Source organism: Onychostruthus taczanowskii, unplaced genomic scaffold (assembly GCF_017590055.1).
Source record: "Onychostruthus taczanowskii isolate IOZ18803 unplaced genomic scaffold, ASM1759005v1 scaffold30, whole genome shotgun sequence".
NCBI lineage: Eukaryota > Metazoa > Chordata > Aves > Passeriformes > Passeridae > Onychostruthus > Onychostruthus taczanowskii.
The window spans coordinates 8984351-9000646 of record NW_024500350.1 but is presented as its reverse complement, the minus strand read 5'-3'; the positions used below and the strand labels follow the sequence as shown (position 1 = coordinate 9000646).

The following is a 16296-nucleotide window of genomic DNA, read 5'->3' as shown; positions in this document are numbered from 1 at the left end:
AGTAGCTCACAAGAAAAAATAATACTTAAAAGGACTTTCAAAATGAAGAGTGGATTATAAGTGTATTTATTCACAACACCAGTGCATTGCAGGGACAAAGTAAGGTGCATTGACAGACCTGTAGGACTGGAATGGACATCATGCTGACACTCATTATTCACGTGCTTTTTTTGTGAGGCTAGGACTGAAATAGGAAGAGCATTTCAGGCCAGGCCTATATTGACAGGATAAGCAAAAGGATGTCTTTGAAACATTACTGATAGTGCCATGCAGTTTCGTGCTGTTGTATGTGTGGTGCAACAGCTCTGGCAGCCTTACAAGGACATCAGTTTCTTAATGTCTAGAAATTTCCAGCCACTGTTGCAAAACTTAATGTAGATTTTCGGGGATCTAGACATAGCAAAAGTGACAGAGGATACTGCCAACGTGGAACAAGCTAAAGTGAATCAATAAGGGATAATATTTTCCTAAAACCACGTTTAATTTGATCTCTGCATCCAGATTTATATCCACCAGAGTGGAACTTCTTACTCAGACATGCAGGCCCTGAAATACTGCATTGCAAGAATACGATTTTTAAACACTCTATTTTGCTGCTTAGCTTTCTCCTCCAGAAAAAGGTATCCTTAATTCCAGTGGACTGAATTCTGTGTTCCAGAAAAAAAAAAGTGAAAGCAGAATCTTTCTTTTTTTTGGAACAACATCACCTTAGAAGCATTGTATACAAAATTTTCAAATTCTGCTTCTGATTGTTAGCAGAGGCTTGTATTATTTTTCAGACCTGAACTATGGGAATTAATTCAATCTTTCCTGTTTAAAACCACTCACTTTAATTTAATATATTCATCAAATACATTGCTACAATGGATAGAACTGTCATTGAGACAGAGTGACTTGGAACTGGGCTTTCAGGTACAAGTGACGCATGCAGAGACTTGGAAGCTCAGTGGCAAAAAAATGATTTGCAGCAAAGCACACAAGTTAGTTTGCTTATTCAATCTTTTTTTTTTTCCCAAGTTCAACTCTGTCCAAATTGGAAACAGCAGTAGATGTGTCTTGTGGGAATTTCTGGTGAAACAGAATTGTCTCTTGAAAATTATTTTTCTGAACCTGTTGAACAGTTTCATTTTTTTCATGTTACATGTAAGAAACAGCCTACTGGCACTCAAAATGGTTGGCATGTCAAGTAAGCCCTGCAATTTGCTGTATTTCCAATATATTACACAATGCAATGACTAAATGTGTTTTGAAGAGTTAATGACTACATCTTAATTACTGAAGTGGACTGTTATATACTTTATTCATTTCACCATCAAATTCAGACCTTGTGTAAGCTTCCAAGCAAGTCAAAAGGCTATTTTAATTTTCTCTCTCCTTACTCTACCTGCTAATTTTCAGTTTACTGTAGAAATTAGATGGATTTCATAGCTTGCATGTTAATTCTGCAGATAAGTAGAAGGAAGATGTTTAGAAGGATCATAGGTCCCTTCTTCAGGTCTTTTTATGGTTCTGTATTATTGAAAGAAAAAGAACCTCTTAGAGATATACAGGTACAAGCCCTGATGATATTAAAAGGCTACATAGGATGCACAGGCTGTACAAATAAGAAATACACCTTTGTATTTCTTTATTTTTTTTAAATGCTCTGTCCCTGAGGTTGAGAGCAGATGGAGATTTTGATTGGTGATCCACAACATATGCACCTTGAATGCTCATTAAAAGCCACCCTCAAAGGAAAGTAGAGCCTTTTTTGATTTTAGAGTGAATGTTAGGCAGGAGGAGGGGAAGATTTGTAAAACATTTAGAAAATGGAAATTTATTTTCTTCTATTTATTTTGATAAACTTGCTGTTTGCTATTGAAGATACTTACTAGTTTGTTCAGAGGGGAAAAAAGCAAACATCACCTATTGAAGTTCAGCTGTAATACTGCATTTAGCATGAAGCCAGTGCTGTGAAGGGTTCTGTGTGGTACTGTGTGAAATGCTCCTTATCAGCTCCAGTCAGCTACCTTGGGTTAGCAGAGGCTGGGGGCACTGCAGGGGGAGTAAGGGTGTAAGGCAAGCTGGGTCCCCACTAGTCATTTGACTTATACATATTTAGTGTAGATGAATCATTGTATTTTCACATCCCACAATACATTTTTGAGAAACCCCACCACCACAAGTATTCAGAACCCTGTCCTCAGTTTAATAATTTGGATTTACATTTTAGCCTAACAAAGAACAGGAGTGAGCTGCTTTGAGGTAAAGTAACTTTTTTTATTTACTACTTGAGCTTAGATAGGGGAGTTTCTTGTACTGTAATTCTCACTGTAGCTTGCAAAGCTCTGTCGTCTGAAATTCCACACTTCATGGATCAAAAGTTATCTTAAGTGTTTCCACACTAGACAGAATTTCAACAGCTTTGACATCACTGACAGTTCTAAGAGCAATCCATGTGGGTAAAAAGCTGGCCAGAGAAAGAATCTGGTAAAATATTAACAAACAGAAACAGTGCTCTGCCTCTGGCTTCATTCCAGGTCCAATCAGAGAAAAACTCATGATCTCTTTTCTGTGTTACGTAAAACTTCATCTTTGAAGTGTTTCACAAATATTAACTAATGCCCTAGCTACATTTTCTTCCTTTCTATGTTCTTCTCCTGAATAGGAACTTGTTTGAGTTGGTGTTCCTTCAGGAGTACTGTTAGCCATAAGCAAATATCTAGTGAAAAATTTCTTAAATGAAACTCCCATCTGAGGAAATTTCAGTTTGCCTATACAACATGTCTGCATATATCTCTTTTATCCTGAGGAAAAAAAAAATCTATGAATGTTCATTCATTTCTGACTGAAGTTAGCACACATCAAATGGAAGATATGTTAAACATTTCAATATACTAAACATTTAGTTCCATTTTCAAAAGCAGTTTAGGTGCTTAGCTATGATCTCGCTAGCTGTGGTCACTTCTGAAAGTAAGTTGAAGGATTGTAAATTAGGTGTGTTTTTTCATTGGTGTGCAAACTAAGCTACGGCATTTTAAAAGTATTTCTAATTCTGGGGTATTGATTCTTTATATTTTCCTAATTTTTGGAACTAACCTTACAAGTTTGCAGTGGTTGATTTTAAATTTCTGTGTTAGTACACATTTTTGACAGTCCAAAACTTAAAAATAGCCATGTAGAATGCTTGTGTTCTGTGCTGTTGTTCCAAATACCTAACTAAGTAGCCTTTACTAGTTAAAACTATAGTTTCTCTGCTAATGACAGGAGACAAGCATACAGAAGTCTTCACAGGAAGGGGTGGATGCATGTCATAAATTGGTGCTTGGTTACTTTGCCTTTGGAATTACACAATTAGGGCCTGCCACATTAATTTCTGAAAGTCATCCCCCTGGGTGAATACAAAAGGCCCTTGAAAACTGAGTGAGTATTTTAAAAAACAGACTGTCTGTAAGCAGTGTTAACTGTGTGCTATGGAGCACTGCATCTCCTCATTCCAGTTATTCAGACCACAAACAAGAAGTAGTATTATTCTGCTGCTGTTCCTGTTCAAGACAGTAATCTTTGAAGCAATACCTTTCAGACACTGCTGCCTGCACTTTTCTAAATGGTTGATGTTGTGAAATTCTGCTTTCTTATTTGCCAGATGTGGGAGAGGTATTCTAATGATTAAAGTCCATTTCCCATGCAGGAAAATACACCCAACGATCTTCATGGGCTCAAGCATCCTCTTCCATACCTTCTTCATCTGTAGGAAACCACTAGGTGGCAAGCTGGACAACAGGATTTCACATCCACAGCTCAAGAGTCCACTGAGCTTTTGTCACCAAGCTGATGCAGTGCAGAGATCACACACATGAGTGAACAGCTGGTTCAAGCTAAGCCAGTGTATAAAAATTATTTTGAAAAGTGTCATGTTTTGACATTAGCCACAGTGTCATGCTTTGCATAGAGCTGTAAACCTTCAATTGATCAATTCATCCCATAGATCAGGAATATGTTGTAATTCCTTTGATGTAGAATTTTGTTTAGACTTTCTACCATGTTCAATGGACTTTGAAAATTTACCTTCTCCTACTAGTAACTGATCTTTGTCATTTTGTGCACCTTTTATTCTTGCTGTGATTGAGTAGTATCTGGAACTGCAGACCATGATGCTTATAAAATTATACTAGCACAGATTACTGTAGTGTGTGTCATCACAGGTTTATTATGACTACTTCTGTCCGCTTTGGCTCTCCACAGAAAATCTGAAGTTAAAGTCTAAGTGCCTTGAAAAATAAGGGTTAAGTGGCTGGAATCAAACACCTGTAAATATTGCCTATAGTTTACAGTGAATAATGCAATTGAACAGTTCCACTTATCTTACCTGAAGAAACCTGTGATAAGACTGAAGTTCAGTTAGTTGGAGATAATAGTTTTTGGAGAATTACGTGAGAACTGCAGGATGGACTCTGACTGGTATTAGGACCAGTCCCACTGCTTCCTAAACAAAGATGTTTCTTTTTGAGCTAGTCCTTACTGTAAAGACAGATATTTTAGAAAACAAAACCAAAGATGTACATACTAAATGCTTTCCTAAGTGAAAGAAGATTGAAAAAACACCCAAAAGATAATGGTAATAATGCAGCTTTGTCAAGCCAACAGCGTTACCTCTGAGTCTTTTATATCATGCATATCCAAACACATTTTCTCAAAATGGAGAGAAGGGTAAACTTTTAAAATATGATGTTTTAAAACAGCTGAACAGATAGGTAGTGCTTGATTTGAGCTGTTGCACTGACCTTCCAGCTGTCTTCCTCTCTTAAGCAGTCTGATGCTAATGGAGAAGGAACATGTACAGATGAAGTGAGGATTGAGCAGAAGATACTGTGTTATACCATCAGTATGGCAAGCCTTAATGGACTGTGCTGGGTTCCTATGTACAGAAATGGTCCTGGTAATATAAGATTTTGACAATGTGGCACTATGGCAGCAGTATATTTAGAGGAAAAGAGTAAACCAGCTCTCTTCAACTATCCAATCTCATAACTGAATACAAACAAAACTACAAAGTAATTTTCTGTCTGTTTTTTGAGCAGGGGAGTTTGAAGTTGTACATCCAATCAAGCAATCTGAAGAATCTCGGCAAAATGTCAAAACCAAGGATAAACTTGAAACATCAGCTGAAGATCTGACAGTCAGAGGAACAAGGCTGGAAGTTCAGCATAAGTTAAAATCCAGGAGTTTATCTTGTGCTCATCTATTAAAACCAAAAATCTCTTCTAGCATGGCAAAAATCCGCAATTATAATATTAAAGACTGATTTCTATGTTGTCAGCATGTTGTAGGTTGACACTTGCTATTAACATACTTTAACAAATCTATATCAGGTCTCATTATCAGCCTCAGTTTTGTATGTCAGGTTGAGATATCTGCAGCCAGAAGAGAGAACAAATACCCTGTTTCATATAGTGAAGCCTAAAATAAAGGGTTAATCTGTGCACATTATGAGGTTACAGTCTTCACTGTTAATACTGATTTATTTTAATTATATATGTTAAGATTTTCTTGCGTCATGGATTTAGAAATGCTCAGTTAAAACATAGGCAAAGCCTTGTGCCTTCAGGCAGGACTTGCAGGACTCTAGCAGATGTTTTGTTGAGAAACTGTAGATGTGATTTAAGCTTAGAAGTGGGATGCCTCAACCTACTTGTCTTCTAAATAACAATGCAACCGTTAATCCTGTGCAGCTATCTTTCTACTTGATAGAAAGGGGTTTAAAAAGATTGCATCTGAGTCTGTCTTATTTCTCATCTTCTGTAGCTCTTTCCACTTGTTCAGAGAGCATGAAAGAATATAAAATTAAATTTCTATTGTCACACCAGTGATTGTATTTTCCCTTGACAAGAGATTGTATGGACTTCAAAGCAGTGAGAAACACTGCTACAATGTTAGAACCATGTATTTATAATAATAGAGACATGTTGGAAGAAGTAAGTCTTAAAACAGATGAAACTAAAAGAAAACTTGAACGAGTTGTGATGTAAGAAAGGATAGCTATGTAGTAATGATCGTGCCAGGACACTAATAAAAGTAATCAGTGTATTTTTGTAGCATTTCCAATAATGCTGACCTGTCCTGGGATATTACAGAGATGAACTTTCCTATAAGTAAAGGAAATGCACATGAAAAAGTCAATAAAAAACTTTTAATTGTGGGGATGGTCAAGCACTGGAACAGATTGCCCGGAGGAGTTATGGAGTCTCTGTCTATGGAGATACTCAAAACCCAACTGGACATGGGCCTGGCCAGACTGTTCCAGCTGACCCTGGAGCTGAGGGCTTGGACTAAGTGATGTCAAGAGATACCTTCTAGTCTAAGAGATTCTGTGATTCTGAAAGTGGTATCACTGAAGTGAATAATACTTACCAGTTGCTGCTAAATATATAAAATCTAAAGATTAAACGAAGGAAGAGAGCTACTTACGCATGAGTGTCTTTTTTTTGTGGAGCGTTTTTTTAATAGAAATGCTTGCCTGATACTCTTTGCAAAGACGTGTTCTCTTCAGCACCTGACAGAGTGGTAGTAATCCATTTGAGAATTTGAGTAATTATTTTGTACTACCTGCTGAAAATATTTTGCTGTAGTGTAAATGTGCAATGATATTATAATCAGATGCTAAATCTGCAAGAAATTTCATGAGATGTTGCTAAGCCAATATAAGGCCTGAGAGACCTTGTGAGCTTCTTTCTAAACATTTTCATTACTTGAAAATCCTGTCATTTGATTCAACATTGTTCATGAGCCAGGACAACATGATGCACTCCCTTGAACCAGGCCCTGAATGAGTTCTTTCTGTAGCACAAAGCATAGTGGTTTCTAACAACTACAGGAATTTTGGCCCAGATCACACCAGTTAAAGCACTCACTGGTTACTTCTAGAACTCTGTGTGTAAATTCCAGATTTTATAATAGCTGTAGATCATGGTGAAAAATTTTTTGTTATTTATATGTTTAATATTGACCTATGGAGATTCACAGTAGTTCGGGGGTATGAGATTCTGTGCATGTGTTAAAAGCAGCATAAAAGAGCAGTTTGTTCCATGATATTTGTAATACTGCATTTGAACGTGGAAAACATTTCTCTTTATTCCTTACACCGTGGGTGTAAGCTGATGGGCTGCAGACTTCAGAAATGCCTTTGTGTAGGTTTGTATGCAGGTTTCTATGGCTTTTTTTTTGTTTTCTTGTTTGAGGGCTTTCTGCTTTGTGGTTTGTTTTGTTTTTTTTTTTGGGGGGGGGGGGGGGTTTGGTGGTTTTTTTTCTGTTTTGGTTTGGGTTTTTTGGGGGTTTTTTGTGGTTTTTTGGTGTGGTGTCCCACTTACTCCCCCTCCCATGTCAACTGGCGTGCCTGTTCATGCAGACCTCTTGCCAGTAACGCAGCTTTAATTTATTCAGTTTCCCTGAGAAACAGGTTTACTTAAGTCAACTGCAGGTAAGAAAAGATGATATCTGGGTTGTTTAATTTTATTTTACTTGTGGCAGGAAAAAAAGTAGTTCAGTTATTGTACATTTGTTTTAGAGTACTTCTGAGTACATAGCATGTAAGTATGAAAATTAAGAAAATTTGCATGATAATAATATGGACAATAATATTTGCAATAAATAAATAATATTGCGTGGGTCAGTTGTGTTAAGGGCGTACTAAATACAGCAGGAAAATCCTCATGTATTTCTCTTATGACCAAAATATTTAACAAACTGGGCACTGATTTCTAAAAAGCAGATTAGAAGAGTGGCAGCAAGGTACTACTGTGGATACTATTGAATTGTACAAAGAAAGAAATTCCTACAAAGAAGATAATTCAGGCAGGTCACAGAGTACTGAAAAGGTAAAAGAGGACATTATTTATTGTTGTCCTTATCAAAGGGTTAAAAACCTGTTATGTTGAGGACTACATAGATAAAGGCAAAAGGTCTGCCCCGAGAAGGTCTAAGTGGAGCTGCATTGCAAAGCGGCAGTGCCAGCGCCACCCGGGAGCGGGGCCTCTGCCCACAGCCAGCTCAGAGCCAGGAAGGAGAGACAAGGCGGGGGACTTTCTTGCATCCCCGTGTTCAAGCCCGCATTTGCCGACCGAAAGGCTTTTTTGTTTCGGAGTGGCAGTCGTAGGCAATACAGAAGGAAATTCAGATTCGCTACTGTTCGGGTTTAACTAAAGGAGTGCAAGTTACAGGAAAAGTGGATGAGAGGTGCCCACACGCACAGCGATCCGCCCCGTTCCGGTGGGAAGGGGGGCGTAGCAGGGGCACGGCGGGGAGGGAACCTCTGACGCCCGCCCCCCGCCTCCGGACTCGCTCTCCTGCCGCCAGTCAGGGCGGCGCGACGGGCCCGGGCACGGGGCAGCGCATCCCTGGCCGGCGTGCCTGCTGCCCTGTGGTAACCCCGGGACCGCGCTCCGCCGGGGTGAACGACCGCCGCCGCCGGAGAGCGACGGGCGCTGCTCGCTCTGCCGGCGGCCCCAGCCGCCCCCCAGCCGTCACCACATCGCCTTATTGCTTAGCAACACCGCGCGGGCGCCGCGATTGGCAGGGCCGCGCCCCCGCCCACGGGCCCCCGCCTTCGCATTGGGTGCCGTCCCGGGATTGCGCGTCCGGCCCCGCGTCCTTTCCCTTTGTGCGCCACGGGTGCGCGCGGGCGCTGCGCGACCCGACCGCGCTTGGACCGGCGCCCGCCGAGCCCTCGCCTCAATCGCCGAGCCACGGTGCCGGCACTGCGCGGTCGTACGCCCCACAGTGTACCTACCCGCGGGGAGGTGGGAGAGGGACACGACAAGGTCCGCGCCCACGGGGGGTCGGCGCTGCCCCGTCCCCGGCCGGGCCAGGCCAAAGCCAGGCAGCGCCTAGCCCTCCACGGCCTCCAGTACGGGGCGGGGCGCTGAGAGCTTGGCCCGGTGCCGCGGGCAAGGAGGCCCGCCTGTGTCCGCCCCGGCCTGGCCAGGGCCCCCTCCTCCCGTGGAGCGGCTCCGGCGGGCAGAGGTTGGCATCACCCCGGGTCTGACCGGGGCGGCCCTGCCCCGGCTCTCATTGGACTGCGGCGAGGCGTAAACTGTCAGCCCATGTGGCGTGGCCGCTGGAGGTGGCGACTGCTTAAATAGGAGTGGGAGCTAGAGGGAGATAGTGAGGAGAGCGCGGAGTATCGGCCGTGCGCAGCCCGGCACCCGCCGCCGCAGCGTCCACCCCGCAGCATCTCGATCCCGCACTGAGCTGACGAGTCTTACCGACACGAAGTCATCCGCACTTGTGCAGGTATCGACGGAACAGCGGGTGCGGCGTGGTCAGGAGAGCGGCAGCTTCTGCTCCAGGCTCCGCGGGCCGCTGCGCCCCGCGGGTGCGCTGGGGAGGCTCCATCTTGCCCTCCACGCCGGGTGGGCGATGAGGGTCCCTGGGCTCGGCCGGAGTCCGCGGGCTCGGTCCGCGCCACCGGAAGGTTCTGCTCCCCGGCCCTGGGATCGCCGCGCCCTGTTGCTCCGGGCCGCAGCGCGGCCCAGCGCGGTCGTTCTGGGGAGAGTCCCCCACCTCAGCGGCTGGTTACCGCACCGCAGCCTCCCACCGCCCGGCAAGGTGGCTGCATTGTGGTGCTGGCGCTCGGCCATCTTGGCGGCGGGCGGGGACCCCTCTCAGCCGGGCCGGGCGGGATCGGGGGCGCGGCCGGGCCCCGCTGCCCGCAGTCCTCGCGCGCGCCCGGCGGCAGCGGCTGCGTGAGGGGCCGGGCGGGCCCGCGCTGCTGCAGCTCGGGCGCCGAGCACCGCACTGCCTCGGGCGGCGCCAGGGCCGCGCGGGCCGCTCTGCCCCGGCAGCGTCCTGCACGCCGTCCCGGGTTCGCGCGAAGGCACGGTCGTGGCGTGCTGAAGAAGCTTGTAGGAGAGGATATCGGCGCTCGATATTGGGAAGGGGGACTCGCCAATAGGTTCTGGGAATCCGTCTGAGGAAACGTGCTGTGTATATTGCTAAACTGTTCTTTCGCACTTCGGTATAAACCAGCGGCCAACACGAAATAGCCCGGTGATCGTACACCAGTATTGATTTGACGATGCGATTCTGTTAGGAATGTGATCATCTTCTCTCTTTGGTTGTTTTTGCACCTGTTTGGTTCTTATTCCACATTCCTCCCCTGGCATACGGTCCTATAAGATACTGAATGCATATTGTCCTACCTAATAGCTTTATTTGGGTGCTTAAATTTAAACAGGCAGTATTAAGGGTGTGTAAGTTAACTGGCCTACTCTGTCAGACCACCTTTTGGGGGCTTTGGCGCATGTCTTGTCTTTAAAAATGGGAGAAGAAACCTTAAGCCACATGAGCAAAGGATTCAGCTTTTCCTGCAGCCTCTATCCTTCTTGAAACAAAGTGGCAAGAATAATACATTGTGAAAGGCTGCATTTAGTGGGTGAATTCAGAGAATGAGGGCAGTTATGAACAGATATTTTACAAACGTGATATAGTCATACTGGGGACTTAGATTTTTATACAGGTAACTTCTGACCACTTGGGAATCAACCAAGCTGTGTTGATTCCATGAGTAAAGCCTAACTTACTATTTATCCAGTAACAGATTTGAACCAGATTGTATTTCCCCCTAAGCAGTGCTTTTTAAATATAAACACACTCTACTTTTTCATTTGTGTTGTGGTTGACAGGACAAATACTTAGCTGAAGCAGAGGCATTTGAAACGTCTTTGTTAAACTGAATCTGTAACATACAGATTGATGGTAGCCAAATGCTTTCAAAAGAATGAAAGCCAGACTGTGTTTGCCTCTATTCTGTGAATGGGGTTTTTGGAGGCAAGCATTATAGCTCTTCCTAAGTGAAGCTTCTGTGTAAGGACAGTTTTTTATTACAAATTTTAGACATTATAGCCGGAGATTGGGAAACCTGGGTTGTGATGTAATCATATTGAAAAACAAAGAAAACAGTCCTTTTGTCAACATCTGTGCTGAGGAAAACTATGGAGGAGTCATGAGTGTCTCATTTTACAATAATGACAGATCCAGAAAAGATGAAGATTTGGACTGTCTAGAAACAATAGCAGAGCTGATTTTAAGGATTCTGTCCCACCATGATGATAGCTATCAAAATAACAGCGAAATAAATGTTTTGATCCTGTCTAGGAAAAGGAAACATGCATCAGGCAAAACAAGATCTGGGTTTTGATTGTCATTTCTTTGCAAACAGCTGTTTCTCCCTCCCTCTCCCCTTCCTTTCTTCACCAAACCCAAGGTGAGCAAGTTACAGCAGAATAAGTTTATATTCAGTGGTTGGCAAGTCAGGTATGAATGGGCAAAGGCATCAAATTTTACCTTCACTTTGTTTGTGGTTTGATTTTGGATTTTTTGGCTTTTCTTTCCCTCTATAAGTTTACATGTTTAATGGTCAGAGGGCTATTTCCATAGGGAAACAGTAGATAAAAATATTGTTTAAAAAGTTGTATAGCTGTGAGGGATGGTAGAAAATGATGGTTAATAATTTTTAGATTAATTTTTGGTGCCAAATTAGTGAGGGACTGGAAAAAGAAATGTTTTAAATGCAATGGAAAACAGTATTTCAAGCTACTTAAGAGTAGCTTTGATACCAGAAGGGATTGTTAGTTATTACTAGTCACAAACTGAATGAGTCAGCAACACAATAGAATTGCTAAAAAATATTGTGCAAATCCAGCAAGATGGTAGTTCAGGCTTAACTGAGGTGTCTACTGCACTGATGCACTGATACTTCGGCAGAGGAAGAGAAGGTTGGCTCTGGTGTGTTTGCTTCTCTCCACTCAATTAAAAACTCTAGCTGTCTGAGGAAAATTCACACAACTCAATTTAAGCAAAAGCATAGGATAAACTAAGGGAGAAGAATGTTAGATGTCTGGTTGGATTCAGAAAATACAGCCTTAAGAAACAGAAGACTCCTGTTTGTCCCTCTTTATCTTCTTTGTCTCCTGTTTGGACCTGTTGCTTTTGAACACTTCACTCATCAGAGGTAGTAGGAGCAGTCTGTATGTTCTCTGTAGTCTAATCTCCTTTAAAACACCTGTAGAAATAAATGTTCTTTCTTGATCTGTGCTATGCCCTATACTTGAAAATCCGTCAATGTACTGTGTTAGTGTGTATAGTCAAAAATGCTCTATGGAAAACAAGTCTTTAATAAAGTAAAATAATAATGCAATACACCATTTGGGGGCAAAGTCAATCAACTTTAAAATGGTTTACCTGCTTACTATCTGTCAAGGAAGACTGAAAACATTGTTGGTAGCTGTAACAACTGCTATACTCACTGTTTAATCAGGGATGGCTTAATTTTCATTACTTTTCTTCTGATCGCTCTTGTTTTCCAACAGCAGATCCTCTCTGCTGTCTGCTGCTTAATCCATAATTTGTATTTTATCTTAGATGTATGCATTTGGAGCTCTTTGTGGCAAGTCTAAATCTTTCTGGTTCTTTGTGCATTAAAATATTTTAATTTGTGGCACTTCTTACCCGAGTTAAAATTGTCTTCTTGGCTCTTATTCTTCTAATTTTGATTACTACAGCAGCTTTTTCTCCACCTTTGACATAGTCTTGCTCAACTACATTCATAACAAGTTGGCAAAAATTGTTTTGTTGATGAATTTCATTCCTTCACTGTCTGAAAGCAATGTTTTGTTGATTGGTTTTACCTGGATAGAGTTTTTCTGATACTCCAGGGAAAGAGATGTGGGATGAGAAGGAACAATCAAATAAGTCATGTTTCAGTCCCCTGAAACAGAAATTATATTTCTTTCCGTAGAGATCATCACCCAAAGAGCTGAGGTATAAAACTGAGTCATACTTAAATTATCATTTTTGTATCTCATATCTTAAGCTTAAATAGTATAGTTTGTGCTCAAGATCTCTCTTTCCCTGCCCCAGCACAGAAGTGCTGGAAGTGTGGTAGACTTGTGGCCCTTGGTTGGTTTTTACAGGTACAGTGGTGAAGCCAGTAATAAAACGGGCTTACTAGTTTTGTGTGAGTGGAAAAGCTCTTCAGCTCTGAGTGGACTGGGCCTATTACTACCAACATAAGTTTTGGGAACTAGTCTCTCAGTAAGGATCTTGCTCAGTTTGGCCCTTAATGTTTCTTTTTTTAAATGAACAAGAGTGGAATAGACCTTCTGTTGTTTGGGTGTTTGGCACAAGACCTAGAAATCCAAGATGTCCTTGTGGGAGTGCTTCTGTTTCTGCTCCCAGAAGGAATGGACTGGATGAAGTAATCATCTCCTCTGCTTCAGTGTTAGGTATTGCATAATTCCACAGTTACTCCACAGATCTGAATCAAGATTACTGCTGAAGGAAAGAAGGGTGAAAGAAATCAGGCAGCCTCTGTGGTGTTACATTCTGGCAGAGCTGCACCTCAGCTGTGCAGAGGGATCTGCTTTCCTTCTGCACAGCCCAGCGACCTCATGCAGCTACGGGAAAGTGTCATCTTGCCTGAGCAGTGTAGTCTGTGAATGGAAGAGGGGCCTGTTTCTTGCTCAAAAGCATCAGGAAGTCCCAAAAGAGGCTACAAAACAATGCCCAAATGAAACATCTTGGGTTGGAAAAACAGCCAGTAAGCACTCCTCAGAGACTAACCATTAGTGCTGTATTTTGGAGAAGATGATCAAGCAGCAGCAGCACTTAAGCAATGGGCCTGCATGCCACTATGTAGCATAATACCTGATGGAAGTCAAACTTCAGGTCTTTTGTATTAAACCTTTTCCTTCAAAGCTATTAAGGCAGACTTGCAGTTGTTGGAATGCCTAGTTTCCTTTGTGTTTTTTACTTGTTTAAGATCCCACACATTAAAGAATATTTTGCCCCTGCTTACCAGAAGGATTATTTAAGGAAGTACTGTGAATGCTTACTTTCTCTTTGGTTCCTGCAGCTGTACTTCTATTTACTTTCATATTTTAAAAAACTCCCACCATATATATGGGTATTTCCCCTACTCCTTTAACTTGTCTACTTAGGATCTAAAATTATAATTTGAATTTAACTGAAACATCAAGTTAACTTGCCTCCTCTCTACTTAGTTGTTAATATATTTTTTACTGTAGTAGAAGGTAGAGGAGTGTAGTATACGAGCTATCATTTGGTGCTGTGGTCTGATACAGGTGTCCTGCGGTGCTATGTTATGCAGCATGATGCTCTCCTGTGGTATTTGAGATTGGGGTCTTAAATGCAAATTTCTTGGGACAACAGCTGTTGGTTTTCATCCTGTCTGTATTCCAGATCTGTTCTGCTAAAGCATATCTTAAAGCATCACCCTCTATCGTATAGTCAGTACTACATTCACAGTTCTCTAAACATGTGGCAGTGCAGGGTCCAGTTAGGAAACACTTTAGATGTAACACTTAATTCTTTGGTTTAAGCATTTAAAATGATGCTGAATTGTACTGTAATCTTTGTGCTTTGTGTGGGTTTTCTACTCTGTGTGTGTGTGAGGGATTTGTTTGGTTTTTTGTTGGTTGTTAGGTTTGATTTGGGTTTTTAGTCAGGTTTTTGTTTGCTCAGAGTTAATGGTGGAGGGTTGTGTTACTTACTTGGAGAGTGGTTTTGTGCAATCCTGTAGTTTTGTTTGTTTGGGATTTCTTTTTTTTTTTTTTCACATCCAGCAAATCTTTTGATTATCGATTCTTGAGTTAGCATTTAACTTTGGAATGATTGTAGAACTTGTTTTGCTACCTGTTAGGTTTGCCTTGTAATTATGTATTTTACTATGTGTATTTCATAATTTCTCCACCCACCTCTGCTCCAGCATGTTAATCTTTCTTCTCTGCTGACTTCACAGAGACTCTGCATTTAGTAGAGGTAGACTTACTCATTTTCTGGTTGTCATACAGAAACTGATGGTTCTCAGAGCCTGGTGTTCCTCCAGGATCGTTTTTTTTCATCCTTATCAACCCCATGGGCCTTATGGTCCATTTGATCAGTTGGGATATCTTTTTTTTTTTTTTTTTTTTTTTTTTTTTTTTTTTTTTTTTTAAATGAGGCACGCCGGGGGTTTTTTTTTTTTTTTTTTTTAATAGTAGAGACTCCATGGGCTGTTCCTGTGTGGGTGTTCCTGCAAATATGCTTGTTTGTCACAACATGTCAGGAAGACAAGACACATATACTTTCCTCTGTATGAAATCTTACTAGCCTTACTGCTTTGTGGATCTCAGCAACAGGGAGAAGTTAAGAGATGGAGGACGTGGTGATTGCAGGCATTGCAGGAAGGCTGCCAGAATCTGAGAACTTGCAAGAGTTTTGGGAGAACCTGCTTAATGGAGTTGATATGGTCACAGAGGATGATCGGAGGTGGAAACCAGGTGAGTGCTTATTGTCCCTTCTTTTGGAGCCCTGAGTTCTGAGTGTTTTAAAGGAATTGTCTTATGAAAAGAGAATTTATGAGATCAAAATCCTTCCAGACCTGAATTAACTTCTGATAAATCATCAAGAAATTCAGTAACAGAATACTTTTATGAAGTGATTAGCAGAAGTCAAAAGCAGCTTTCCTTTTTCTTCTAAATGGTGACTGACTGGAACCACCATTTAGACTATATGTGCTTGGTACAACTTGCCAAAGTAAAAATGGTTAAACTAGATAGATATCCTTTGCTGCTATATCTAGGAGAGTCCTAAAAATTACAATTGTTTTTGCTAATGCAGCATTCTCATTCCCAGATGAGGTAGGTAGGTCAGTAGATACTCATGCGTTCCTCTGGGTACTGCACAGGGAGTGAGGTTTCATGTGTAATTGAAAATCAATGTGGTCATTCTGTTCATTCTGTACTCTGTCTTAGCTTGTAGCTGCTTCACCATTTATGTATTTTGGGACTCAATGTCAAATTTTTCTTCACAGGAATCTATGGACTGCCCAAGAGAAATGGAAAGCTCAAGGACCTAAGCAAATTTGATGCATCTTTTTTTGGGGTTCACCCCAAACAAGCTAATACAATGGATCCTCAACTTCGCTTGCTGTTGGAAGTTTCTTATGAAGCTATTTTGGATGGAGGTAAGTGGATGAATGACTGAAGAGGAAGAATTAAGCTGTATTGTCTCTGTGTAACTGGTGTAGTCATGCAGTTGTGTGATGAGAACTCTAACAAGGGAAAGACATCACATTAGAGAGGAGACCCAAGACATGCTATAGGGTTACCAGATCCCAGTATAAGGGTTGGAACAAAGCTGTTGTGTCTGGAATGCAAACAAAGAAATCAGTGGTGACTGCTAGAAATCTGTACCTGCATCATAGGGTACAACCACAAATCAGTATGATAGAATAATTTCAACAGTCAGTGGTTCTAGAAC

General features: G+C 41.9%; 2 protein-coding genes across 8 annotated transcripts in view; both read left to right on the top strand.

The window, feature by feature from the left end:
- The window catches only part of CCDC57 (coiled-coil domain containing 57), a 34526-nt gene extending 27315 nt beyond the window's left edge, over positions 1-7211 (top strand). For all 7 annotated transcript variants that reach the window (XM_041409028.1, XM_041409024.1, XM_041409027.1 and 4 more), the window contains one exon: positions 5061-7211. In XM_041409028.1, the coding sequence (XP_041264962.1) occupies positions 5061-5284 (224 nt within the window). In that variant the 3' untranslated portion in view covers positions 5285-7211. The remainder of the gene's footprint in view (positions 1-5060) is intronic.
- A 1784-nt stretch (positions 7212-8995) lies between these two features.
- Positions 8996-16296, top strand: part of FASN (fatty acid synthase) — a 42150-nt gene continuing 34849 nt past the window's right edge. The window contains exons 1-3 of the mRNA XM_041409021.1: positions 8996-9267; positions 15168-15314; positions 15848-16000. Coding sequence (XP_041264955.1) covers positions 15188-15314; positions 15848-16000 — 280 coding nt within the window. The 5' untranslated portion in view covers positions 8996-9267; positions 15168-15187. The remainder of the gene's footprint in view (positions 9268-15167; positions 15315-15847; positions 16001-16296) is intronic.